This window comes from Syngnathoides biaculeatus, chromosome 8 (assembly GCF_019802595.1).
Source record: "Syngnathoides biaculeatus isolate LvHL_M chromosome 8, ASM1980259v1, whole genome shotgun sequence".
NCBI classification, from domain to species: domain Eukaryota; kingdom Metazoa; phylum Chordata; class Actinopteri; order Syngnathiformes; family Syngnathidae; genus Syngnathoides; species Syngnathoides biaculeatus.
The window spans coordinates 19,579,019-19,605,816 of record NC_084647.1 but is presented as its reverse complement, the minus strand read 5'-3'; the positions used below and the strand labels follow the sequence as shown (position 1 = coordinate 19,605,816).

The 26,798-nt window shown below is 40.8% G+C and overlaps 1 protein-coding gene and 7 non-coding genes across 14 annotated transcripts; all 8 read left to right on the top strand.

The window, feature by feature from the left end:
- The first annotated feature begins 712 nt into the window (after positions 1–712).
- On the top strand, positions 713–818 carry LOC133505423 (U6 spliceosomal RNA). The gene has a single exon (XR_009796258.1). It is a non-coding gene; the product is annotated as a U6 spliceosomal RNA (small nuclear RNA).
- Positions 819–1,317: 499 nt separating this feature from the next.
- On the top strand, positions 1,318–1,423 carry LOC133505422 (U6 spliceosomal RNA). The gene has a single exon (XR_009796257.1). It is a non-coding gene; the product is annotated as a U6 spliceosomal RNA (small nuclear RNA).
- An 890-nt stretch (positions 1,424–2,313) lies between these two features.
- On the top strand, positions 2,314–2,419 carry LOC133505421 (U6 spliceosomal RNA). The gene has a single exon (XR_009796256.1). It is a non-coding gene; the product is annotated as a U6 spliceosomal RNA (small nuclear RNA).
- A 499-nt stretch (positions 2,420–2,918) lies between these two features.
- Positions 2,919–3,024, top strand: LOC133505420 (U6 spliceosomal RNA). Its single transcript, XR_009796255.1, has one exon. It is a non-coding gene; the product is annotated as a U6 spliceosomal RNA (small nuclear RNA).
- Positions 3,025–3,914: 890 nt separating this feature from the next.
- LOC133505426 (U6 spliceosomal RNA) lies at positions 3,915–4,020 on the top strand. The gene has a single exon (XR_009796261.1). It is a non-coding gene; the product is annotated as a U6 spliceosomal RNA (small nuclear RNA).
- A 500-nt stretch (positions 4,021–4,520) lies between these two features.
- Positions 4,521–4,626, top strand: LOC133505418 (U6 spliceosomal RNA). Its single transcript, XR_009796254.1, has one exon. It is a non-coding gene; the product is annotated as a U6 spliceosomal RNA (small nuclear RNA).
- Positions 4,627–5,123: 497 nt separating this feature from the next.
- On the top strand, positions 5,124–5,229 carry LOC133505425 (U6 spliceosomal RNA). Its single transcript, XR_009796260.1, has one exon. It is a non-coding gene; the product is annotated as a U6 spliceosomal RNA (small nuclear RNA).
- Positions 5,230–6,016: 787 nt separating this feature from the next.
- prdm10 (PR domain containing 10) lies at positions 6,017–25,522 on the top strand. 7 transcript variants are annotated; one of them, XM_061827260.1, is made up of 23 exons: positions 6,017–6,265; positions 8,301–8,413; positions 8,512–8,685; positions 9,890–9,949; positions 10,037–10,141; positions 10,428–10,590; positions 12,010–12,251; positions 13,013–13,213; positions 13,295–13,367; positions 13,540–13,657; positions 13,761–13,881; positions 14,557–14,805; positions 15,693–16,037; positions 17,661–17,816; positions 17,916–18,095; positions 18,192–18,302; positions 18,432–18,632; positions 19,686–19,829; positions 19,920–20,090; positions 21,003–21,140; positions 21,982–22,174; positions 23,147–23,247; positions 24,207–25,522. In XM_061827260.1, the coding sequence occupies exons 2-23, from the start codon at positions 8,342–8,344 to the stop codon at positions 24,390–24,392; spliced, it is 3,504 nt and encodes a 1,167-aa protein (XP_061683244.1). In that variant the 5' UTR covers positions 6,017–6,265; positions 8,301–8,341; the 3' UTR covers positions 24,393–25,522. The 7 variants fall into 7 exon arrangements, with proteins under 7 accessions (XP_061683244.1, XP_061683241.1, XP_061683245.1 ...); XM_061827257.1 differs by having other exon boundaries at positions 8,277–8,413; XM_061827261.1 differs by lacking the exon at positions 6,017–6,265 and adding an exon at positions 6,331–6,533.
- Positions 25,523–26,798: the final 1,276 nt, after the last annotated feature.

Below are 26,798 nucleotides of genomic sequence, written 5' to 3'. Positions count from 1 at the left end.
TACTACGAGGTTTATGCAAATATACCAGACGTCATGAGGAGTGCCATTGGTGCAGAGAGAGAGACCACGCCTTCTAGCTGCACCACCCCCTTCCTGGAACGGGGACCAGCGGGAGGGCCGGAAGCGCCTGGACGCATGCAGCCATATCGCAGCAAAACAAAGTAGAGATCCCGGCAGATGGAAATCGTAGTTGGTGCCAAGGAAGTATCTCGAAGTATTCAGTGTGACGAACTAACCCCTTTGACGTCGTGGAGGAGCTTAGTTTAGCCTGGCTGTTTCCACAATTTACAGAGTCATAATGTGCGGTGGACAACATTTTGTTTGCTGCATTTATTCAAAATAAAATCATCTTTTTAAGTTTGAAGTGAAATGAAAGGGATTTTTTAGGATTGCACTTGGGGGGACAACAGAGAGGCCCTTCCTTATTGTCTACACCAATGGCACTCGTCTGACGTAAAAATCATTTGCATAATACTCACGGTAGCCTATCAGATCTGTGCACTTAACGTGTTTCCATAGAAAATGTTAGTTTCTGCTTGTAAATACAGAATAATAACTTGTACATTGTTGAACTAGCTTCCATATACACCCATAGACACATATCCCTGTAGTTTTTTCAACAAGGAGCCTGAGTGGTATTAAATGACACCGGACCTTTGGCATGTATCGTATGATGTACTCTTTATATACCAGGCCGGGACATTCGCTCATTGCGTTGCTTCGGCTTCGCATATACTAAAATTGGAACGATACAGAGAAGATTAGCATGGCCCCTGCGCAAGGATGACACGCAAATTCGTGAAGCGTTCCTCATTTTTCAAAATTAAAATATTATTAGAATGCGTATTTTATCAATTGTTATCAAAATACACCGGTACAATAAGTTACATACTTGCTTTATTTCTATCGATATTGAGTTTAGGATTTATTCTGAGCATTTTATCCTCCTTCTTCCTCAACTATCACTGTTTTTAAACCTAAAAATATTAGAAAACTATCCTTAAAAAATACAGCGTGAGGACAGTTTGATATGCTACCATCTGGTGGAGATGTTTGGTATTACTACATATTTACTCGTTCTTCTGTTCTGTACTTACTGTATTTGTAAGAGTATTCTGTTGAGGGAAAAAAAGCCCAAGATTGATACGCTGTTGAATATTTTTCTTGTTTTAAAAAGTATGAGTAATGCTGGCACCCGGATACACACCCTTGTATTTTTTTTCGCCGAGGTGTCTGAGTGGTATTAAATGACACCGGACCTTTAGCATGTATCGTATGATGTACTCTTTATATACCAGGCAGTGACGCTCACTCATTGCGTTGCTTCGGCTTCGCATATACTAAAATTGGAACGATACAGAGAAGATTAGCATGGCCCCTGCGCAAGGATGACACGCAAATTCGTGAAGCGTTCCTCATTTTTCAAAATTAAAATGTTGTTAGAACGCGTATTTCATCAATCGTTATCAAAATGCAGCAGTGAAACCAGTTACAGTTTTCTTTATTTCGTTTGATGCTAATTTTAGGATTTACTCCGAGCATTTTTACGCCCATGCTTCCCAATTTTATCATCGTTTTTAATCCAGAAATATTAGAAAACGACACGGAATTTTTCAATACAGTGAGCACATTCTGATATGCTGCCCCTTGGTGGACAAATTTTAAATTACCATGTATTTACTTGGTCTTCTGTATTGTACGTGTTTGTCCAGAATTCTATTTTTCAAGAAAAAAATAGACTGAGATTGATACGTTGTTGAATATTTTCTTGTTTTCAAAATGATTAGTTTTGCAACACCCGAGTACACACCCCTGTATTTTTCCATTGAGGTGTCTGAGTGGTATTAAGTGATCCTGGACCTTTAGCATGTGTTGGATGATGTACTCTTTATATACCAGGCCGATAAAACATTATTAGAATGCGTATTTCATCAATTGTTATCAAAATACATCGGTAAAACGAGTTACATTTTCTTTATTTCTGTTGATAATTTTTTTAAGAATTATTCGTAGAATTCTTGTACCCTGCTTTATTATTTTATCATTGTTTCTAACCCAAAAATATTGAAACACTATGCAGTTTTTAAAACGACATCGTGGACAGTTTGATATGCTGTATTTGATATTACCATGTATTTAGTAGCCTTGTTGAATATTTTTCTCGTTTTTAAAAGTGTTTGTAATGCTATCACCCATATGCACACCCTCGTGTTTTCTTTTTCCGAGGGAGCTGAGTGGTGTTAGTGACACCGGAACTTTAGCATGTATCGTATGATGTACTCTTTATATACCAGGCAGTGACGCTCACTCATTGCGTTGCTTCGGCTTCGCATATACTAAAATTGGAACGATACAGAGAAGATTAGCATGGCCCCTGCGCAAGGATGACACGCAAATTCGTGAAGCGTTCCTCATTTTTCAAAATTAAAATATTATTAGAATGCGTATTTTATCAATTGTTATCAAAATACACCGGTACAATAAGTTACATACTTGCTTTATTTCTATCGGTGTTGAGTTTAGGATTTATTCTGAGCATTTTATCCTCCTTCTTCCTCAACTATCACTGTTTTTAAACCTAAAAATATTAGAAAACTATCCTTAAAAAATACAGCGTGAGGACAGTTTGATATGCTACCATCTGGTGGAGATGTTTGGTATTACTACATATTTACTCGTTCTTCTGTTCTGTACTTACTGTATTTGTAAGAGTATTCTGTTGAGGGAAAAAAAGTCCAAGATTGATACGCTGTTGAATATTTTTGTTGTTTTAAAAAGTATGAGTAATGCTGGCACCCGGATACACACCCTTGTATTTTTTTTCGCCGAGGTGTCTGAGTGGTATTAAATGACACCGGACCTTTAGCATGTATCGTATGATGTACTCTTTATATACCAGGCAGTGACGCTCACTAATTGCGTTGCTTCGGCTTCGCATATACTAAAATTGGAACGATACAGAGAAGATTAGCATGGCCCCTGCGCAAGGATGACACGCAAATTCGTGAAGCGTTCCTCATTTTTCAAAATTAAAATGTTGTTAGAACGTGTATTTCATCAATTGTTATCAAAACGCAGCAGTGAAACAAGTTACAGTTTTCTTTATTTCGTTTGATGCTAATTTTAGGATTTACTCCGAGCATTTTTACGCCCATGCTTCCCAATTTTATCATCGTTTTTAATCCAGAAATATTAGAAAACGACACGGAATTTTTAAATACAGTGAGCACATTCTGATATGCTGCCCCTTGGTGGACAAATTTTAAATTACCATGTATTTACTTGGTCTTCTGTATTGTACGTGTTTGTCCAGAATTCTATTTTTCAAGAAAAAAATACACTGAGATTGATACGTTGTTGAATATTTTCTTGTTTTCAAAATGATTAGTTTTGCAACACCCGAGTACACACCCCTGTATTTTTCCATTGAGGTGTCTGAGTGGTATTAAGTGATCCTGGACCTTTAGCATGTGTTGGATGATGTACTCTTTATATACCAGGCCGATAAAACATTATTAGAATGCGTATTCATCAATTGTTATCAAAATACATCGGTAAAACGAGTTACATTTTCTTTATTTCTGTTGATAATTTTTTTAAGAATTATTCGTAGAATTCTTGTACCCTGCTTTATTATTTTATCATTGTTTCTAACCCAAAAATATTGAAACACTATGCAGTTTTTAAAACGACATCGTGGACAGTTTGATATGCTGTATTTGATATTACCATGTATTTAGTAGCCTTGTTGAATATTTTTCTCGTTTTTAAAAGTGTTTGTAATGCTATCACCCATATGCACACCCTCGTGTTTTCTTTTTCCGAGGTAGCTGAGTGGTGTTAAGTGACACCGGAACTTTAGCATGTATCGTATGATGTACTCTTTATATACCAGGCAGTGACGCTCACTCATTGCGTTGCTTCGGCTTCGCGTATACTAAAATTGGAACGATACAGAGAAGATTACCATGGCCCCTGCGCAAGGATGACACGCAAATTCGTGAAGCGTTCCTCATTTTTCAAAATTAAAATATTATTAGAATGCGTATTTTATCAATTGTTATCAAAATACACGGGTACAATAAGTTACATACTTGCTTTATTTCTATTGGTGTTGAGTTTAGGATTTATTCTGAGCATTTTATCCTCCTTCTTCCTCAACTATCACTGTTTTTAAACCTAAAAATATTAGAAAACTATCCTTAAAAAATACAGCGTGAGGACAGTTTGATATGCTACCATCTGGTGGAGATGTTTGGTATTACTACATATTTACTCGTTCTTCTGTTCTGTACTTACTGTATTTGTAAGAGTATTCTGTTGAGGGAAAAAAAGCCCAAGATTGATACGTTGTTGAATATTTTTCTTGTTTTAAAAAGTATGAGTAATGCTGGCACCCGGATGCACACCCTTGTATTTTTTTTTCGCCGAGGTGTCTGAGTGGTATTAAATGACACCGGACCTTTGGCATGTATCGTATGATGTACTCTTTATATACCAGGGAGTGACGCTCACTAATTGCGTTGCTTCGGCTTCGCATATACTAAAATTGGAACGATACAGAGAAGATTAGCATGGCCCCTGCGCAAGGATGACACGCAAATTCGTGAAGCGTTCCTCATTTTTCAAAATTAAAATATTATTAGAATGCGTATTTTATCAATTGTTATCGAAATACACCAGTACAATAAGTTACATACTTGCTTTATTTCTATCGGTATTGAGTTTAGGATTTATTCTGAGCATTTTATCCTCCTTCTTCCTCAACTATCACTGTTTTTAAACCTAAAAATATTAGAAAACTATCCTTAAAAAATACAGCGCGAGGACAGTTTGATATGCTACCATCTGGTGGAGATGTTTGGTATTACTACATATTTACTCGTTCTTCTGTTCTGTACTTACTGTATTTGTAAGAGTATTCTGTTGAGAAAAAAAGCCCAAGATTGATACGCTGTTGAATATTTTTCTTGTTTTAAAAAGTATGAGTAATGCTGGCACCCGGATACACACCCTTGTATTTTTTTTCGCCGAGGTGTCTGAGTGGTATTAAATGACACCGGACCTTTAGCATGTATCGTATGATGTACTCTTTATATACCAGGGAGTGACGCTCACTAATTGCGTTGCTTCGGCTTCGCATATACTAAAATTGGAACGATACAGAGAAGATTAGCATGGCCCCTGCGCAAGGATGACACGCAAATTCGTGAAGCGTTCCTCATTTTATTAAAATGCTAATTTTAATGCATATTTAATCCAATCAAAATATACCAGTGAAACAAGTTATATTTTTCTTTATTTATATTAAGATTGATTATAAGAACAGAGCTGATTCAAAGAGGACGTATGAATGTATGTTGTGTCTTTATTGATTATTGATATTTTTGCTTCTTTTTTATATTGTTTTTGTGGCAGTGGCAACGTGAAAATTAAATTGGACACTTTGCATGTTCCCCGTGTATTGAGGATTGATAAATAAACGAGTTTCATATGATACCATATTTGTCCTCACTAGGAATTCAGGACTGTTGTAGAATGATTTCCACTTTTTTTTTACGACTATGTATGCATAGTGTATATTTTTAATGTAAAAATGTGTACTCTCTCTTGCAAGTTCACGTTTAATACATGAAAAACTCATTCAAAACTGGAACACGCGAGATGATCAGTCTCGCTGAGACTCGGCCTTGAAGCCGATGTCCGTCATCTACATCGCCATATTGGATGTGGCATTGTCCAGTGCTCGGTGACGCTATCCAAACATATCTTATATAACCCTAGATCAATCGTCATTAAAATTTGGGGAAACAAATACTGGACTTTTATGTGAAAATGTTTCAATACATTATTGTATGACTTTCAACAGACTGTAATGCACTCCACGCCCCGAAATATGTCTGTGAAAATTGTGAGACGACAAAATGACTAATTCATTAGCGCGTGTATTTTGATTGGATAACGTCAGCTTTTAATATCCGATTGGCCACAATGAAAGCGGGTAAATTCGATCATCTTTACTGGTAACTAACGCGAAAAACGTATGAAAACCAGAGATAATCTTAATGTGCTTTTTTTTTTTTTTGTTTTGTTTTGTTTTACCAAGACTACACGCAGGTTTCGGAGTTGATGAGTTGTAAACGGTCCTATTGATGCAGCTGTTGCTGGGTATATTGGCACCAACCAGAGGTCAAGGAACCATCAGTTGCTGGGCAGATTATGTTAATATATGCAAGAGGACCGACGCTGCAACTACCATTCTGAGGTAAGAACAGCTTGAATTTTTTTCAATAAATCGACTTGAAACCAGGCATTTTTCACAACAAGAGTCGCCGCTCGAATTTTAAGGAGTCTTCCTGTTGCCGCTAGTCAAAATTTCGTCTGAGTTCGGGAGCGAAAGCGCGGGTTGAGAATGTGCAATTTGTTGCGTCCATATCGTCCGACGCTGGTAGTCCCACCCAAAATGGAGCCTGTCTTCCTTATCCCACGCTCGACTTGAAGGGCTGGGCTCGACAAACTAGCGTGGGGGACGGGTGGGTCGACTTAAATAACGTCATTATTTGCCGGTTTATACCACGTTTTGTTAACAATGTCAGTACGTAGCCGGCGACGCGTGGACTGAGATGTTATCCGTTCCTGTCTTACGGGCCTTGCAGCGGCACTATAAGGCCGAAATGCTAACACTAAAACGGCCTCGTTTCTACTACGCTCATTTTTGTGGTATGGTCCGGTTGGGACCGACAACCTGTGGGGTTAAAGAGGGGGTACACATCCATTATAAATTAGGCTAGTTCGATTGCTGTATCTGTCATTTAATTTGTATTTTCCTCCCACACGATTGCTAACGTACCCAAAGGCGTTTACATATTGGCACCGGTTCCCCCAAGGCCTCGCCGACAAACCTTAGCCGTCCTTGGTTCGCTTTACCCCCGCTTCGAGTGTGTCGTGTGACCGCTCTGCATGTGGACGACGGAGCACGGCGCTCGCTTGCTTTTGACGTGTTGACCAAAATACACATTTCAATTACCCGAGATCAGAGTTCCCCATGCTTTTTAATCCTCGCATTCTACTAGGGCTACTAGTTTTATACACACTTCTGAAAGAACAGATATGGTCAAACTACCTTGAATATTTTCATCATTATTCTTTATGATTGATAATTAATGATACACATTTATCTGGAGACTGATTTATGAAAATAATTTATCACAATATTTGGGAAAGTGATAAATATTGTACACAGGTGCACCTAGACAATCTAATTGGATCTAGTGCAAGAGTTTCCCTCTTCACTGAAGAATCTCGCATCTGTGACTTAGCGACTATATATTTATTTTATTATTTATATATTTATAAGGGGCGGCACAGTGGATCAGCTCGAAAAGCGTTGGCCTCACAGTTCTGAGGTCCCAGGTTCATACCCGAACACGCCTGTGTGGAGTTCTCCCCGTGCCTGCGTGGGTTTCCTCCGGCCACTCTGTTTTTCTCCCATATCCAAAAACCATGATACATTAATAGGACACTCCAAATTGCACCTAGGTGGGATTGTGAGTGCGGCTGTTTGTCTCCATGTTCCCTGCGATTGGCTGGCAACCAGTTCATGGTGTACCCCGCCTCCTGCCCGTTGACAGCTGGGATAGGCTCCAGCATTCTGCGTGACCCTCGTGAGGATAAGTTGCAAAGAAAATGGATGGATGGTTTTTAAAAGGGTGGTACAGTGGAATAACTGTTTTGAGTGTTGGTCTCACAGTTGTGTGGACCGGTGTCCAAATCCCGGCCCTGCCTGTGTGGAGTTTGCATGTAGTTCCCGTGCCTGTGTGGGTTTTGTCCTGGCACTCCAATTTCCCAAAAATATACATTAATTGGAGACTTTAAATGCCCCTCAAGTGTGATTGTGAGAGCAACCGTTGTTTGTCTCTACGTGCCGCGCAATTTGTTAGCAACCGGTTTAGAGCGCATCCCGCCTCCTGCCCCGATGATAGCTAGGACTCCCACGATCCGTGTGAGGAAAAGCGGCTCAAAGAATGAATTGATTGATATATTTTTTAAAAGCTTTGGTGGTGCAGTTATTATTTTTGTCCACTCGGGATCACCATTGTGAAGTTCTCCACTGTAGTATCTGTGACTTTGAATGTGTGTGGCTTTAAAAGGCTGGGTTTGGCCTGTTGAGTGATTTGGGAGGCAGTGAATGAGAATGTGAGTGTCTCTAACCTTTTGCACTCACCATTAACCGACTGTCATTGGATCCGTTATAGTTATTATATTACTGTTGACAGGGCTCCCTGGTTGTTTCACTGCAGCCTGCGATCAACAACGAACAAGGGCCGGCAGCTCTGTTGCCATGGATGCCAAGCCGGAGCCTACCACTGTGTGGAGTGAGTCCGCGAACACAGACCCAGCTGACGCCACACAGGTAGAAATATACGTAGCATATGAGTGCAAATGGAGAGGCATAAATATTGATAACATTGACAATATACTGCTGCTCATTTGACTTATTTTGTGTCACAGGTTCATTTTGAAGGTGAAACAGTAGCACAGATTGTGTACAGCGGAGATGGCAGCGGTCAAGCGGAGCAGGAGCAGCAACAGCAGGTGGTGTACACGGCCGACGGCAGCTCGTACACGTCGGTGGAATCGGCTGAGCATACGCTGGTCTACATTCACCCTGTGGATGGCACACAGGTAAGGATGGACATGTTTATCCTTGGTACAGTGGTGTCTCAGTTCTCGAACACAATGCATTCCAGAAGGCCGGTTGAAAACCGAAACGTTTGAAAACCGAAGCGCGTTTTCCCATTACAATGAATGGAAAGTGAAATCATGCTTTTCTGTACCTAAAAAAAAAAAAAAAAAAAAAAAAAAAAAAAAAAGTTTTTTAAAAGTTTTTTTTTTTTTTTAGCTTTTCCTGATAATAAACTGTATAGCAGAAATACATGTATAATTTAAAGACTTTATAAAATTAAATCATGTTAGAAATATCTTTATTTTTTGCTTAAAATGTATGCTTTAATAATAGCGTATGCTAGGCTGGGAGTGCATTGCCGTATCTGTAGCAACTCGGACCCCAGCTTTAATATCGGCACTTGAGACATCCTTCCTGCCGTCAGCCTCATCAGACGACATCTCCTCCCTTCCTCGCCAACACTATCCCCAGCTAACTGCTGCTCGTTCACGAAAATAAGAAGCAATTTTTCAACTTCTTCCGAGGTCTGTGGCCTCTGCTTGGTCAACACGGGTGCTCCTTTAGCAACATCACTTGCTTTGAGGGCATCATTGTGTTTCAGGATGGTGCTGTTAGTCGATTTCGTCATGCCATACATCTTCGATAGCTCAGAAACACACACACCAGATTCTTGCTCAGCTATCAAATCCTTCTTGAAGTCGACAGTATTACACACCGCTTTCCTTCCTTTTTTTCAGCACCAGGAGTTCCTCTTGCCTTCTTTGGAGCCGTGATCGGGGTTAATATTGCTCAATTGGAAGAAAAAAAATGTCCCTACCGGGACACATCCACGTGCAGAGGAGTGTATGGGTCAACTGGTTGGGTTGCACGCATCACGTTGTTTCCGTTTTTTTCGGGGGTGCGCTTGAAAGCACAATAACAAATTGTTGTGGGTCAGCTAGTCGGGACATTCGAATACTGATTTTCGTTCGAAAACCAAGGCAGAAAAATCTAAAAATTTTCGTTTGAAAACCAATTTGTATGAAAACAGAGACGTTCAAAAACCGAGATTTTTTTTATCCTACATTTTATCTAGACCAGTGTGTCTCAAACTGGTGTTAAGGCTTGTGGGTACGCAAAATAGATAGCAATTAATAATTGATTATTTGTATTGCATACAAGAAATGGTGTAATGAACTATGCAAATGAGGAATTTCCTGTCAGGCCGTGTTTGCAGATCAACCTCAAGTAGCCTACATCCAACAGGATGGCACAACTCAGCAGGTACATGTGACCAGATTGTAACTCTTTTTAGTGGAGATGGGGGAGGTTTCTAGCACAATCATAAAGTAAATCTATCTCCCTTCCCAGGTGGCGGTTTTGCTTCCAAGCGGGCAGAATATGAACACCACCAGTCTGCACGTCCTCAGCAATGCCGCCGAAGCACCGCAAGCCACCCTGGAGCCGGTGTCCCAGGTGAGGCCTTATGTTTTTACTTTCTCACTGAGGTGCACGAGCTCAAAACTGCATTCATGATGACTGTCAGTATGGCAACATGTTAAATTGGGTATTACATGTAAGTATTGGTAACTTGCTTAATATAACCCAAAGCGAGATTGACAAAGAGATACATACATTCTGTTGAGCTGCTTGAAGTTTCTTGTTCCTAACATAACTTTTTAACTAACTTTATCATCACAGTGGGCAATTGGGCTTATTAGGATTCTCATACTTTAATTAAGGCTGTTGATTTCTCACACAGGAGCAGATGTCCGTGTCCAACTCTCTAACCTCCGTGGTGGATCCCCCGTCTAGCCCACTCGGGGCCATGGACTCCACGGACGACTCTGCCGAAGACGATGACGACGACGACTCTGATATTGACGACTGGGAGCCTCGTCAGCGGTTCAACCCTCATAACCTCTGTGCGTACTGGCATCCGTATTTCCAACATGATCTCTCCTTATACTTTGTACAATAATAGTGATTGTGCCTTACTGCATATCAGTTACGCACACTCACAATTGACAGTAAAAAAAAATGTTTAGAAATGATATGATTTTATGCCACAAAGAGGTTATGTCATTTCCACTAAACGTTCTTCTACACTTAGTACCACCCCGTCATACAAAAAAATTATACACACTTCACACGTGTCACTTCAAGACCGTTCCTTGATTCCAATTACCGTATTTTCCAGACTCCAAGTCGCTCTGGAGTACAAGTCGCAACACCCATAAAATGTATAAAAACGAAGATAAAAACATATATAAGTCGCACTGGAACATAAGTCGAATTTTTGGGGGAAATTTATTTGGTAAAATCCAACACCAAGAACAGACATGCCATTTAAAGTTTAAAAAACGAACAATTTAAAATAAAACAATGGGCTGAACGGTATGCTTTCGTTACATGACACAACTGAGAATGTGCCTGGTACGTTAACATTAAGAGTTATTCCCATAAACTTCTTAGTATGTTATTTAGTTACCAAAACCATCCGTGTCACTCCAAATGTCCGGTAACTAAAATCCAATGAAATCTACATCCTCGGTGTCACTTCTAAACAAGTGCGCCAACTTCAGAGGTAGACTACGCGCTGCTTCCTCTTCGACGTCACTTACGTCAGACTCATTGTCAGTGGCAGTTGCAACTAGCCTATTCCAGCCTTTCTGAATCCTGACAGAATAGTTTTGGTGTCACGGAAGCCCATATTTTGTCGAGCCATCCAATGATTTACCGGAAAGTTGCATGGCTGATTCACCCGGAAGTTGTGCTCTCCATCCGTCATCAGATACACGGGCCTAGAGCGCCCTCTTATGGTTGTCAGTGTGAAAATAACAGATAAGCGACTCAAAAAATGGATGGATGGATGGATGTAATGTGTTAATAATTTCACATACAAGTCGCTCTTGAGAATAAGTTGCACCCCCAGCCAAACTATGAATAAATGAAAAAAAAAAACCCACAACTTGTCGTCCGGAAAATACGGTACCATTTTCTTATTTAGCATTTTGGATCCATTTTGTGAAATTGTGAAAAAAATACACATTGAAAAGTTATGAATCCATCTTTGACACCATTACCATTTTCCTTTTTTTGATCATATCACATACATATCATATTTTCTCTATTTAATGCCATATTGTGGCATCTGAGGATGTTACAGAAAGTGTACAAAAATCCATCCAAGAGTTGTGAATAGTAAACTTGGCACATAATGAAGGATAGGGAGTAGAAAAAACAATCATAGGTGAAGTAAGTCATAAATAGTCAGCTGTGAATATGACAAGATTGACAGTACTTACAATTTATCCCATTTTCTTTGCTGTGTGACATGTCAGGGTGCGAAGAATGCAATGACTCCAACACCTCGGAGTGTCTGAACCACGGGCCCCTGCACCCCATCCCAAACCGTCCGGTAATGTCCCGGGCTCGTGCCAGCCTGCCCCTGGTCCTCTACATCGACCGCTTTCTAGGTGGGGTCTTCTCCAAGAGACGCATCCCCAAGCGCACTCAGTTCGGCCCTGTGGATGGACCCCTTGTGCCCCAGAGTCAGCTGCAGGACAACTACATTCACCTGAAAGTGAGCGCCAACATTCCAAGATAGTTTTTCCCGAAGAAAACATTGCCCATGGAAACTGTCATCACCCCCTAAAAAAATTTCATATACTGTACAGGCACATGTTTTGGGTCTCTGGTTCCCAATTTTTACTGAAGCAAGGAACATATTTTACTTGGAAAAAAAATCTTACAGCTCACCACCAAATAATAAAAAAAAAATGACTATATGGAGGGATTGTACCTAATTAACTGTCTTGCTCGTTCAAATATATAGATGAACAGATAACAGATACATAGTTTGTAGTGACAGTACTAGAATTCAAGGGAAATTGTTACTTTTATTAGAAAAGAAATAGACTGGTAATAATGAGAGATACAATTTCATACAAACTTGTCTAAATATTTCTCAATAGGTGAGGTCATATATACAGTATATATGAAGAGACGGTGATCATCTGGCTCATGCAAAGTGGCACCCTTGTTTTGTTTTGTTTCACAGCAAAGTGAAAAACAATATCAGACTGAGAGGAACAAGGTTGCCTTTTTTATCCTCATACTAAAACTAAATGTGATTTGAGGTTATAATTTACAGAGAATTCATTTTGTGTGCAAAGACATTTGTTTTTCTAACACGTTTTCAGAGCGATTAACTGAAATTGGATAGATTCGTGCAATACTAAAATATTTTTAAAAGTGCAAAACAAAGTTAGCCACTGTTAAAATTCCTTATTTTGTCAAGCAAATGTCACAGTTCAGCACTGACCTTTTCCTTTGTGGCTTCAGTTTTGCGTGTTGGACGCGGAAAAAGATGGGGAGAAGTCCGAGGAGACGTGGCTGGATCTGTCTGACGAGGACAGCTGCAATTGGATGATGTTCGTGCGGCCCGCCAAGAACCACCTAGAGCAGAACCTAGTGGCATACCAGTATGGTGCGGAAATCTTCTACACCACCATCAAGAACATCGAGCCCAAGCAAGAGCTTAAGGTTTCCACGGAGTTATATTGAGCAAATTTTGGTCCGGATATTTGTCATTTAAAAAAATGAATATGTGTGATCCTTCTGCAGGTGTGGTATGCAGCCTCATATGCAGAGTTTGTCAATCAGAAGCTCCACAGTGTTACAGAAGAAGAGAGAAAAGGTGGGCATCGTCATCTTGCCTGAGTTTTCTTCAGTCACTCCTCCCATCTTCGTGTCATTTTCTTATGGTCACTCTTCACAGGAGGCCTCAGTCTTTATCACACTGTATTACAGCACTCATGTTTATGTATACAGTAATTTGGTGCTCTTCACTCATTTTGTGTGTCCTTCAGTTCTGCGGGAGCAGGAGAAGAACTGGCCTTGCTACGAATGCAGCCGTCGGTTTGTGAGCTCTGAGCAACTCCAGCAGCATCTCAACATGCATGACAACATGCTCCATTCTGTGAGCAGGTACCTTCCTTCATCCTTGTTGCATTCCCAGGCTTTTGATTACAAATGACGCATCTGTTTATTTATTTATTTTAATTTTTTTACGTCATCTCTCCTCCTCCAGGCCCAGAGGGCGTGGCCGGGCCAGGGGCAGGAAGCGATTTGGAACGGGGAGAAGGCCAGGTCGACCGCCTAAATTCATACGTTTGGATGAGGCAGTTGAAGATGATACAGACAGGACGACGGTAAGCAACTTTTTTTTTTTTTTTTTTTTTTTTTACTACTATCAGGTATGTCCTATTGTAAATCCATATAATAGTCATTCATTCATTCATTTTTGGAGCCGCTTATCCTCACGAAGGTCGCGGGAGTGCCGCAGCCTATCCCAGCAATCATCGGGTAGGAGGCGGGGTAGGCTGTGACCTAATTTCCACTCAATTTCAGGGTACTTAGAGGAAGACAACAGTCGCACTCACAATCACAGAATTGTGAGGCCAATGCTCTACAGTTATTCATGTTTGATTTTAAATTTATTCAATTAAAAATAGACATTATGCGTTTTTGTGCATTATGCTGGGTCCCGGTTTAAGGGCACTAAAAACTAGCGCTAGCCTCTTCTACACACATTCAAGGTAGCTTTGTCTTCTATGCACAATTGAGCTAGATTCTTATTAGAATAAAAAGAAATGACCATAAATGCTTGGGGGGGGTGAAATGAATGGAACAGAGAACTTTTGATTATTTAAATGTTCATGTGTGCTGGATTAAAGAAGGTATTTGTATTTATGTATCTTCTGCCCTATACTTTGTTCACTCTTGTTCTAAATTACACTGAGCTGATGTGGTGACATTGTCTTTTTCAGCTCAAATTTTCGTTTGACTTTTTAGATCTTGTCTTGGCTTATTTTTTCCCTCATGAGATCCAGAATCCGACTGAGGTGCAACCGCTGGATGAGCCCACAGAGGCGGCTCACAATGGCGTAGAGGTGACTGTTATGGAGCCGGACACAGAGGCAGATGCCCCAACGATGTCTCCAGCAGTTGAACCATCTGCTGCTCAGCCCTCTGAAAGGGACCTGCCACTCCAGACCAAGGAGGACCCCATGCAAAGTGACCAGTCGGACCCTCAGTTCTCATCTCCAGATGTGCGACGCTTAAAAAGGATGCGGGTGAGACACAAACACCTGTTGTTACAAAGTGTGTATTAGTGTGCATTTGCTTTTCAACACTGTTTCTCTTCTTAACACTCTTTCAAAGAGAAATGTACAGATAAGCGGGACCGTCAAAAGCGCAATTTAGAAGGCTGAAAAAGCAGCTGACTTGGTCACCTCGTGCTTCAAATTCGTGACATACATGCATGTACTGCACATACATGCGCACATTTTATATAAATTGCTTCATGAAAAAAAGTATGGATATTTATTTATTTTTAAACAGTATGTTTCACTCAAGTTTGCCATTAAAATAAATAATTGCAATTTTCAGGAAGGAGATTATCAAATAACCTTTTTCCCGCCACAGACCAGTTCATGCTTGTACAGTTGTTTCACAGAAGCGGTGTAGACTGAAGGTTGACCATCCCAATGTACACCTCCCTCGTGTGTCAGCCTGCAGAAAACATCTTCTGGCCAAAGTTCTATTTATCCATTAATCCATTTTCTGAGCCGCTTATCCTTACTGGGGTTGTGGGAGTTCTGGAGCCAATCCCAGTTGTCATCGGGCAGTAGGCAGGGTACACCCTGAACCGGTTGCCAGCCAATCACAGGGCACATGGAGACAGACAACAGTCACAATCACACAACGGGCCAATTGAGAGTCTCCAATGAATGTGTTTTTTGGGATGTGGGAGGAAACCCCACGCAGGCACTGTGCAATGGCAATAACTATTATATTTAAAATATAAAATCTAAAGTTTAGTAACCCTATCTTGTTTAGCCTTAAATACTTTTTAAAATAAGTTATTTTAAACAAGGCGGTATGTTGACACAAACTTAAAATGCTCTTACATGTAAACTCTTTAATAAATAATAGGTTTTCTATCTCTGTGTGTTGTCAGACTGCTGCACTGCAGCATCACTTTATCCGAAAGAGCTTTCGTCCCTTCAAGTGCAAACACTGCGACAAGGCCTTCCGTGACAAGGACAAGCTGGACCAGCACCTGCGTGTTCACGGACGTGACAACTTCGTCTTCCCTTGCCACCTGTGCAGCAAGACCTTCATGACCGACACGGCGCTGGACGACCACCTCCTGGTTCATACTGAGAACCGCACATATGCATGTCTGCTGTGTGCCGAGACCTTCGACAGGCTCGACATGCTGAGGGACCACATTGAGGTGCATGCCGTTAACGGCACCTTCACCTGCCCGTCCTGTAAGAAGACATTTCCTGACTTCGTTCAGGTTGGTCACATGGGAGCTTCATGTTTCTTGTCAGAGCTCAGCATCTTTGTGGTATACCAGAAAGGTTCAAAGACTAGCATCACGAATGATAGATTCCAAACCCAACTTGCGAGTTTTCTGGTTCGCTGTTGGCTAGACAAAAAATCAGCACGTCAACCAAGAGATCCTGCAGCGATTGCTTGGTTTTATGCATGAGAAGAGTCAAATCAAGTAAAGTACATTTCATATTCCCCTCAATCATAAAATATTCTCAAAGGGCTTCGCAGGCCCACAAAAAGGAGCAAAATCACACGGTCTAGATCAGTGATTTCCAACTTTTATTGAGCCAAGGCGATATTTTACAATTGAAAAATCCCACGGCACACCAACAAAAGTAAATGTCTCCAAAAATTGATAGATTAATTACTGTATGTACTTCCCGCCATCTAATAGAAGAGGATTTTTTTGTTTTGTCTGTCATTGTGCCTCATTGGCATAAATAGATGAATAAAGATACATTATTTCTTGGAAATAAACGTATTTTTTTTAGCAATTACATAAAATTGGATAACTTCCCACAGCACACCTGAAGAGTGCTCACGGCACACTAATGTACCCTGGCACACTGTTTGGTCTAGATACCCCCACCTCGGCAAGGAAATGCTGAGAAAACCCATTTAGAGAAAAAAAGGGAAGAATCCTTAAGAAGGGATCAGAAATGGATTGATTCCCCTTCCAGGATGATCAGGCTGAAAACTTGAGTAACATTTATCTAGAATCTATCCAGAAGTCCATCCATTTTCTCAGCCGCTTATCCTTACAAGGGAGTGGTGGAGCCGAACCCAGCTCTCATCGGGCAAGAGGCAGAGTACACCCTGAAATGCTTGCCACCCAATCGCAGGGCACATGGAGACAGACAACAGTCCCACTCACAATCACACCTAGGGGCAATTCAGAGTGTCCAATTAATGGATGTTTTGGGGATGTGGGCAGAGACTCAAGTGAGCGGGGAAAAACCCATTTTTTCTCCCCCCTTCACAAACAGAAATCAAAATTTTCACATTTCATTATGCTTTTGGGATCCTTGTCTGATGATCTTAAACTATGGGAAAAAAATTAAGAGGGCAAATGGCACTGTATGTATACTCTCGCTTTACACCTTGTACCTTATATTTCACACATTATTTGTTTTGTTCTTGATGTTAAACCAATGAACTAGTTATATAATAAAACCCATCAATTAAAATTACGAAACAATTGGCTGGCAACTTGTTCAGGGTGTACTCTACCTCATGGCCAAATATAGCTGGCATAGGCTTCAGCACTCCCAGGACCCTTGAGGGGATAAGCGGGTCAGAAAATGGATGGATGGATGTTAAATATGCAAGTAAAATAATACAAATATTTTAACATTTGCTTTTCATCAGTTAACCAATTATTTAATAAGATACATAAATACAATACTTTTAAAGATGAGTGATTCCATTTGATTTAAAAAAAAAAAAATCTAACCACTAAGTCCAACTGATTCTGGCATTGGGGAAAATTCATTTGAGATCCAAGTACATTTATTTCTTTATTTTGTAATTCAAGATCCCAATATATTTGTACCTTACCATTTTGAGGTTTTTAACTCTCCTCCAGGTAAAGAAGCACATCCGCTGCTTCCATTCCGAGAAGATCTTCCAGTGCCCGAACTGTGAGAAAGCCTTCTGCCGGCCGGACAAACTGCGCCTGCACATGCTGCGCCACTCAGATCGCAGAGACTTCCTTTGCTCTACGTGTGGCAAGCAGTTCAAAGTGAGGCAGCAATGCAGGACATTTCGCCATGGTTTCTCTAACTTGGTTACGTGAGCTGTGTTATATGTACTGTACATGACACATTATCTGATTTTCCAGAGGAAAGACAAGCTCCGGGAACACATGCAGCGTATGCACAATCCTGAACGCGAGGCCAAGAAGGCCGAGCGTGTCCACCGTTCCAAAAACCACAAAATGAAGACGCCTACTACAGACCTTGAAAGTTTTATGTTCAAATGCAGGCTGTGCATGATGGGATTCCGACGCAGAGGAATGCTGGTGAGCCTGGAATGATCACTGTCACGTGACATGATAGAGAGTCAGCGTCATAGTTTTTTTTTTTTTTATTTGTTGGGTTTTTTTTGGGGGTTGCAGGTCAATCATTTGTCCAAGCGTCACCCTGAGATGCGTGTTAACGATGTCCCAGAGTTGACGCTGCCCATCATCAAGCCCAACAGAGACTACTTCTGCCAGTATTGTGACAAGGTGTGGCTGGCCTATTGGACTTCCATCTTATAATTCCTGTGAAATATCCCCAAATCCATTTGTAAACAGTTTTTAAAAAAAAATTCTATTCAAGAATTTTTATTATTATTATAAATATCTTGTTCACAGGTGTACAAAAGCGCCAGTAAGAGAAAGTCTCATATACTGAAGAACCACCCGGGCTCAGAGTTGCCGCCCAGCATCCGCAAGCTCCGTCCAGCCGCACCGGGCGAACCGGACCCCATGCTGACTACACACACCCAGCTGGCCGGTACCACCGCCTTCGCGCCAGTCTGCTGCCCGCACTGCGCCAAACAGTACAGCAGCAAGGTGAGTCTGAGGCTGGGCCAAAGGAGCCAATTCAGGCATGCCTTCTGAAGTTATCATATTTCACTTAATCGATCTGAAAATTCTAATATATCTTAGTTCATCTATCTATGCCAGAGACATATAATGTCAGGCAAAATGGTATTATGCAAATACATCACTGCTCATCTCTTTGCCTTTACAATACCGAGTATAGTTTTTGTCACTGTGACGACTGGGACCATAGCTAAATCATTGTAACGACATGAGCAGGTACTTGTTCTCAAACTACCGATACCCAGAGATTGAAAAGAAAAGTAAGCCGTGAAAGATAAAGTACAGTCATCCCTTACTTATCGCTGGCATTAGATTCCAGACCACTCCTACAATATATGAAATCTGCAAAGTGGCAGATGTTTATTTTCGTGTGTTTATATTTTAAAGCTAAATGAATCTCCCCAGTCACACACAATTATTCCCACACACTTATTAACCTCTGCCATACTCATAAACATTTCCAATACTCTTAAACGCTTTTATAGTCTTATTCATACATAATATTCACAACTTATAAAAGTTCTATAAGAGTACATAGCATTGAAATTGAAGGTGATACTGATTTTGAATGTACTTCACAGCCAGGAATAGGATTACAGCTGTCACCTTCGTATTCTTTTCATCCAACTTTATGGACTGTATCGAACATCCATTTATGCCTCAACGGCTGACGACAGCTGCAAAACCTCTCCCTTCCTTCAGCAGGTCGCAAAAGTTATGCTAGTTAGCTGCTACTTCTAGCATCTTCTTCTGCTGCTAACCGCTTACCTTAGAAGGCACACACCTTTGGCTTGTAGGGCTTGAGATATAAAGTATTATAACATCTTCCAATGCTACATGACAATACGTTAATCTGAGATTCACTACTAAAGTAATGATAAACACTTATCGTAAAACTCTCTGCATTGTGGTAATTAAAAAGTCAATTTTCCATCACATTTATTGGGTCCATGCTGTCCTTGTATTGCTAAAAATGTAACTTTCTTGTCAAATTTTACATATCTTGTCTGAATGTCCCAGACTAAGATGGTGCAGCACATCCGGAAGAAGCATCCCGAGTTTGCCCAGCTCGTCAACACCATCCAAACTCCCCTGGCGACGGCAGTCATCAGCAGCACCCCTTCCGTCATCAGCGCGGACAGCGCTGGCGCTGAGGCTGTTGTGGTAAGGAACAACAATTTCAGTCAGCGCCCAGTGAGGAAAGTGTGAATAAAAATTAAAACTACAACTGCATCATGACATCTTTGTCCGTAGACCACTGACCTGCTAACGCAGGCCATGACGGAGCTCTCCCAGACGCTGACTACTGACTACAGAACAGCACAAGGAGACTACCAGAGGATCCAGTACATCCCCGTGTCCCAGGCGGGAAGTAGCTTGTCGCAGCCGCAGCACATTCAGCTCCAAGTGGTTCAGGTGGCGCCGGTGAGATTTTTAAAAATGTATTTATTTATTTTGCGAATCTTCTGAACTACATGATGGCAAAGATTTGGTGTCTGTTGTTCTTGAGTTCTGAGATTGTATAGCTTCGGTTGTTTGTGTAAATTAATGATGGTAAGGAAATAGAAATGTCACAATTTAAAATGTTTTTTTTTTTAGGTATATAAAAAGTCTGGGATTTCTGGTGACTAAAATATACAGAGATTCAGTAATTATAGAAAACTTAACTATCTACTTGTCACATTCCAATTCAAATCACTTGTCATAGTATTGAAAGCATTACTAGTATCAACTACGCAAGCCTACTCAGTGTTGCAATCATTGCTAGTGATAGACCAATTATCAGGCGGGCTGATTATCTTGGCCGAAATTTGACATTTTGGCACATATCGGGATCCGCCTTTTTTTAATCCGACTGCTTATAATTTGTGATGGCTAATTGATGAATGATTTTAGCTTTTGTGCACCTGGTGCGAGCCTCACTGTCTTTACAGCAGTCCCACCCACCCCACCACCTGATTGGTTACATTTGCAGAGCCCTGGAAAAAAAAAAGAAAACATCTGTCTATCACTATTCGTTGCCTTTTGTCTAATCGCGATCCAAAAAACGACAAGTAACAAATCTGTCCACTTTTTGGAATTATTGGTTAGTTTTGGAGATGCAGGTCCATGTCCAGACTGCATAAAAATGGCACATAACCAAAGTCCTACTTTTCTAAAAAGGGCATGTAATTTAAAGATTTATGATTGTTTGATTTCAAACTTAATGGTTGAGCAGATACGCCGAAGAAACAACTACTGTATCAGAATACAAACCATCAAAATGCAGCAAGCATATCCCCTTTTAATCATTTAACATCTGAAAGGTCCTTATGGTCACCGTGTTTGTTTCCCCAGGCTTCCTCCCCTCATTCCCAGCAGCAGACTGTGGATGTCGGCCAACTGCACGACCCCCACAGCTACAGCCAGCACTCCATCCAGGTGCAGCACATCCAGGTCACAGAGCCCTCGGCCTCAGGACAAGGTGTCACTCAGGTATGACCGCTGAGTACTCATAGCTTCAATGCAATATTATTCAATGTGAGGCTAAGGTGAGGACATAACATCAACATTGTGATATCAATCTCTGAACATGTACTTCGAATGCTAAGTAAGTATAGTACTTTTTTTTTTTTTTTGCTGTAAAAATCTATTAGAAAACATGCCTTTATTTTAATTCCTAAATATAAGTGCAGCGTGTGTTTTTTTGTATGTAACTGTTTTCCTTAAATGTGTGTGTATTAATATATAAGACGACTTGTTTTCTGTTTGTCATGTACTGTACATAGTACCATAAAAGGTCTTAAATGGAAATTTCTAAAAAAATAAATTTCTTTTGACTTGACCTACCATCCTTAAATACTTAATCTATTTTTCTTTCTTTATTACATACTAAGAACAATAAAATAGTGTGACAAAATGTCTTACAAATTTTAAATCTAAATGTATTATTGAGAGCACTCTTCTGGGTCGTACTTTGTGAATGAGTTGTCTTGAATTTCACAATAATTGTCTTAAAAAGCTCTAAAACACAATAAATATTGCCTATAAAACGTATGCTTGTTCAAATTCCAGGTACTTGTAAAAAAAATTTAGACCAAGACCATAATTTCAAAACCTTTCCATGATTAATATGACTGATAACCAGTGGGGTGGTGGGGGTTAAAAAAAAAGATAGTGTGGTTGCACAAGTCTGCACACCCTCTTGTAACTGCAGGTTCACAATGAGCCACCTTCAAACTGGTTTTAAATAGGACTCCGCACATTCCTCGGTTGACTAAACATTGGGGAACTGGTGGAATTTTTTGTGAACAAGCATCTCTGACTTCTTTCCTAGGTGACGGGTCAGCCTCTAAGCCCCAACTCCCAACAGACCAATCAAGAGTTGAGTTCTACGCAGCTGACCCCCGTGACGCTGGCTCAGAACCACAGTCTCCAGGCCAGTGGACCTCCTCAGCAGCAGCAGCAGCAGCAGCAGGGGGCGGTTCAGCATGCTTATATACCCAGCAACTGGAACTATCGAGGCTACCGTGAGTCCAGCTTGCAGTGCACATGCTCAAAAATTCCTGGTCACGTGCCAACGTTTGCTTAATGTTGTAGAACATTGCTTAGTATTATAGAACTTTGCTTAATATTATAAACCACAACCAGAATTTATTTGGAAATCTCTAAATGTGCCTGCCCCCTTTCCCATCTGAAAATAGCAAAACAAAATCCTGCATGTTTTTATTTTATAGACTTGACAAGATTTCATTCTAATATGCGCTCACTACAGAAAGAGCTGAACGTACTTAATCTCACAAAGCTGTCACCATTCATCCCCAAAATCTATGGGGACACATATGCCCACATCAGCCTCTGAAAATATCAGAATCAGATTCTGAATAATTGGGATTTTTATATTTATAATAAGTCTGGGAAAAGAGTCCTTGATAATTGGATGCGCTAAAACAGTATGCCCTTGCCCATTCGTGGTTTACCGTTCAGGGCCCAGCATATTCTCAGATTTTGCTGTTATCCCCCATGCATGCTTGCGTGTGTTTCGGCGTACATAAAAGTGACGAACAATTGCAATTTTACATGTATTAGCAGAAGAATCTTACATTCCACCACACACATGACAGTGTAGGCAAGTCACTTGTCACCATGTTGTTCACAGTCACAGTGCCATATCGAAACTAAAATTATCACACCACACCAAGCAGAATAGCATAGCTAGCATATAATAAAACAATGACTGAATACATAATTGACACACTCCCTTGATTTCAGATATTTGATCTCGGTTGGATATTAATTTGGTTTTTTTTTTTTTGCAAAAAGATTGCGTTATGAAGAATGTGTTGTCGTGTGCCGGACTCCTCCAGCTTCTGGCGTACAAAATTTCCTTATAGTATCTGACAAAATTTCCATACGTCAGGTACATGTCAGAGTCTGTATCTTTTCTTTTACTTCAGTGCAGAAAGTCTTTTCTAAAACAAGTATCTGTACTTCTACTTAAGCAGCCTCCGAGATCCAAATGATGACGTTGCCCCATGCGCAGTATGTCATCACCGAGGCTGGCACACCTGTGACCGCAGCCAACAATAACCAGGTGAAAACGGTGAGTGGACTTCAAAATGGGCTCTGAAACTACATCTCCCTCCTTTTGCTCGGAAATACAGTGGTACCTCTACTTATGACATTAATTCGTTTTGGAAGTTGTTTCAGAACGTGAATATTTTGTAAGTAAAAGCACTTTTTACATGTAAATAGCCTAATCTGTTCCAAGCCCCCCAGCGACTCCCATGAAAGACCGAGTGACAAGCAAACGGCTTCGTGGGGGACAGAGGAGGGGGCAAATGTTTGACAGCTAAGAAAAAAACATACTTAGGAATGGACGCACCCACACAACCTAATCCAATTAAAGTTTCTTGGGGCCCATGGTGGAGAAAGATGAATCACCTTGCCAAAAACAAACGAAAAACTCATGAAATAATTGTACTTTACCTATGTGTACTAGTGTGTAACAGCATGCGATTCAGTGACACTCAAATGTCGAAGGGAAATGAAAAGGATCACGGGTAAAGAATTACGTCCCTCCTAGCCAATGGGATGCCAGGATGATGCTACGACGATAGCCAATGGGAGAGCAGCTCTATCGCGCTACTTTCAAACCAAGATACAGGATGTTTACGTTCAATAGAATTTGGACTAGAACTGCAAATCCAGTGGCTATTTTTTTCCTGTCGTATCCTGAATTTCCTCCATAACTAGAGAATATCTTTCCCAGGAGGTGTTTCATAAGATGAACTGTTTTAATACTAGAGACATTCATAAGTAGAGGTACTGCTGTAAAAATAGTTTTGGTAATCCTAACTCACGTAAAATTGGGTTGGTTAGTAAATCAGTCAGTCTGTCAGTCAGACAGACAGACAATCAAGGAAAAAAAGCATCATGTGTGTTTTTATCGTGGCCTTGGTGCTTCTGTTTTGATCAACATGGTCTGACCAGTGATGTCATGAAAGATGATTAACAATTCGTAGTTTCAGACCAATTTAATTTCTGCTCTGGTCCCTCCAGACACATTACGTCATCTCTGAAGGTCAGACGGAAGTGGACACCAAGACTTCGGGTCCCGCCAGCTCAGGTCCGGACCCCGGCGAACACTTAGAGCCGCTGGCAAATCAGCAAGCCACCACGCAGTACATCATCACCACCACAACCAACGGCAGTGGCGCCAGCGAGGTCCACATCACCAAACCCTAAAACTCTTTGAACTTTGACCCCTCGTTTCCTCTCTACTCCCCACCACTTTTCATACCCGTTAACAGTTTTTAAGCATACGGACTCAACGCAAACAGAGACTTGATAAATTTCAAAGAGAAAATCAAGATAGCACAGTTTTATGTGTTTGTAAAATTTCACTGTTGTTGATGTGTCACACGCTGCTAGCAAAATCACTGAATGACAAGTATCAACGTTATTTACAGCTTTCCGATCGTGACAAAGCTCAAGTGGAAAGATGCTTTTTATTCTGATTGAAGTAGTCAGAAAAAGTCATTTGTGAACTGTTACAGAAAATGAAAGACTTCCAGTTTAATAGTACAGTTGTGGTGTTTTCATCCCAAAATGGCCTATTTAGTCTTCTCTTGCTATAGGGCCCCGCCTCTTTAAGGTATATCATCTGAAGTGACGAAAGGCATTTTCAGATTGCGATGTTCACTTGTTTACATTGTCTCCATGGTAACATACATAAAGACTAAATAATGAGGACTTTGAAAGAGGAGGAGAAGACCTACACAATCACCAGATGTTTCATTGGGTTCACTTACTGTACATCCCAATACCTTTACCAGGATAATACTATGAAATATATTTCTGAGGGTTATTAATCCAGGTGGAGTTTGAAAGCACTGCATCATACGGTGCGAAAATTTATACCGGACTGCAAACTACAACTGAAACATCCATCCATTTTCTGAACCGCTTCACCTCATCGGGATCGCGGGTGTGCTTGTGCTTATCTCAGCTAATTCTGAGCAAGAAGCAGGGTACACCTGAAAGGCTCCCCAGTTAACTGCAGGATACATTTAAACAACCAGTCGCACTCACGTTCACAACTACGGGCAATTCATAGTCTTCAATTAGCCTACCATCAGTTGTGGGGGGATGCGGAGGGAACTGGAGTACCTGGAAAAATACATGCAAACATTGCAGACTCCCCACACGGGAGGCTGGATTTGCACCCGAGTCCTGAACTGTGAGGGAGTTGTACGAAGCAATCGTCCACCGTGTAGCACAACAATACGTGTGAAATCAATACCTCCATTACAGTGTTAACCCAGCCTTTTTTGACGCAACCCTTTATTAAAATACACTGTTGTATCAAAATGTGACCTACGAGTGTATAAATGCTCCCCGCTTTTCACCATTTAGATTATCTTAATACTTTTTCTTCTCTTTTGGTTTGTCCACTGTTGACTCCATCATTATGCTGTAAATGGCTTTTTTTTTTTTTGCTTGGAGTTACCAAGTTCAGCAATCAAGTAAACTCACATGTATTTATTGTATTATGAAATGCATTGCCCCTGTATGAGTTTTAAAGAAGATGAGGTAGCTTGTCCTTGCCAATTAGTGAGCCCCCTGTTTAGTTGTATTGCTTTGGCCCACTGCGAGAAAGAAAAGGTGCTGGGGAAATTATACATACCAAATAGTGAGCTTCCCTTTATTTCGATAGGTTTTCCCTTTTACAAATTATAAACACCAAACGGTGCATTGTTTGGGTAACTTGACCTAGACAAAATGTGAGCCCCTTTACAGGACAAGTTGTGAATGATATTAGGTAGTTTTTATTTGACAAATACCGTGCTCCATTGCAAATGAATTATAAATTGGTTTGGAAAGGTTATACTTCATTATCAATATTGCTTTGCCCCTTTAGTAAGAGGTACTATAGTTTGCACTTGCAAAATAGAAAGCCCATGTTGTTGTTCTTTTTTTTTTGGCTTGTCCTGTTAGGGGTCGCCACAGCGTGTCATCTTTTTCCATTTAAGCCTATCTCGTGCATTCTCTTTAACATCCACTGTCCCCGTGTCCTCCCTCGCAACATCCATCCACCTTTTTCTTTGGTCTTCCTCTCGCTCTTTTGCCTGCCAGCTCCATCCTCAGCATCCTTCTACCAGTATACTCACTCTTTCACCTCTGAGCATGTCCAAACCATCAAAGTCTTCTCTCTCTCACCTTGTCTCCAAAACGACCAATTTTGGCTGTCCCTCTAATGAGCTCATTTCTAATCCTATCCACCCTGCTCACTCCAAGCGAGAACCTCAACATCTTCATTTCTGCTACCTCCAGTTCTGCTTCCTTTTGTTTCTTCAGTGCCACCATCTGTAATCCGTACATCATGGCCGCCCTCACCACTGTTTTATAATCTTTTCCCTTCATCCTAGCGAAGACTCTTCTGTCACATAGAACACCAGACACCTTCCGCCAGCCATTCCAACCTGCTTGGACCCGTTTCTTCACTTCCTTACCACACTCACCATTGCTCCGGATTGTTGACCCCAAGTATTTGATGTCGTCCACCCTCGCTATCTCTTCTTCCTGGAGCTTTACTCTTTCTCCTCCGTCCCTCTCATTAACGCACATATATTCTGTTTTTCTTAAGCTAAT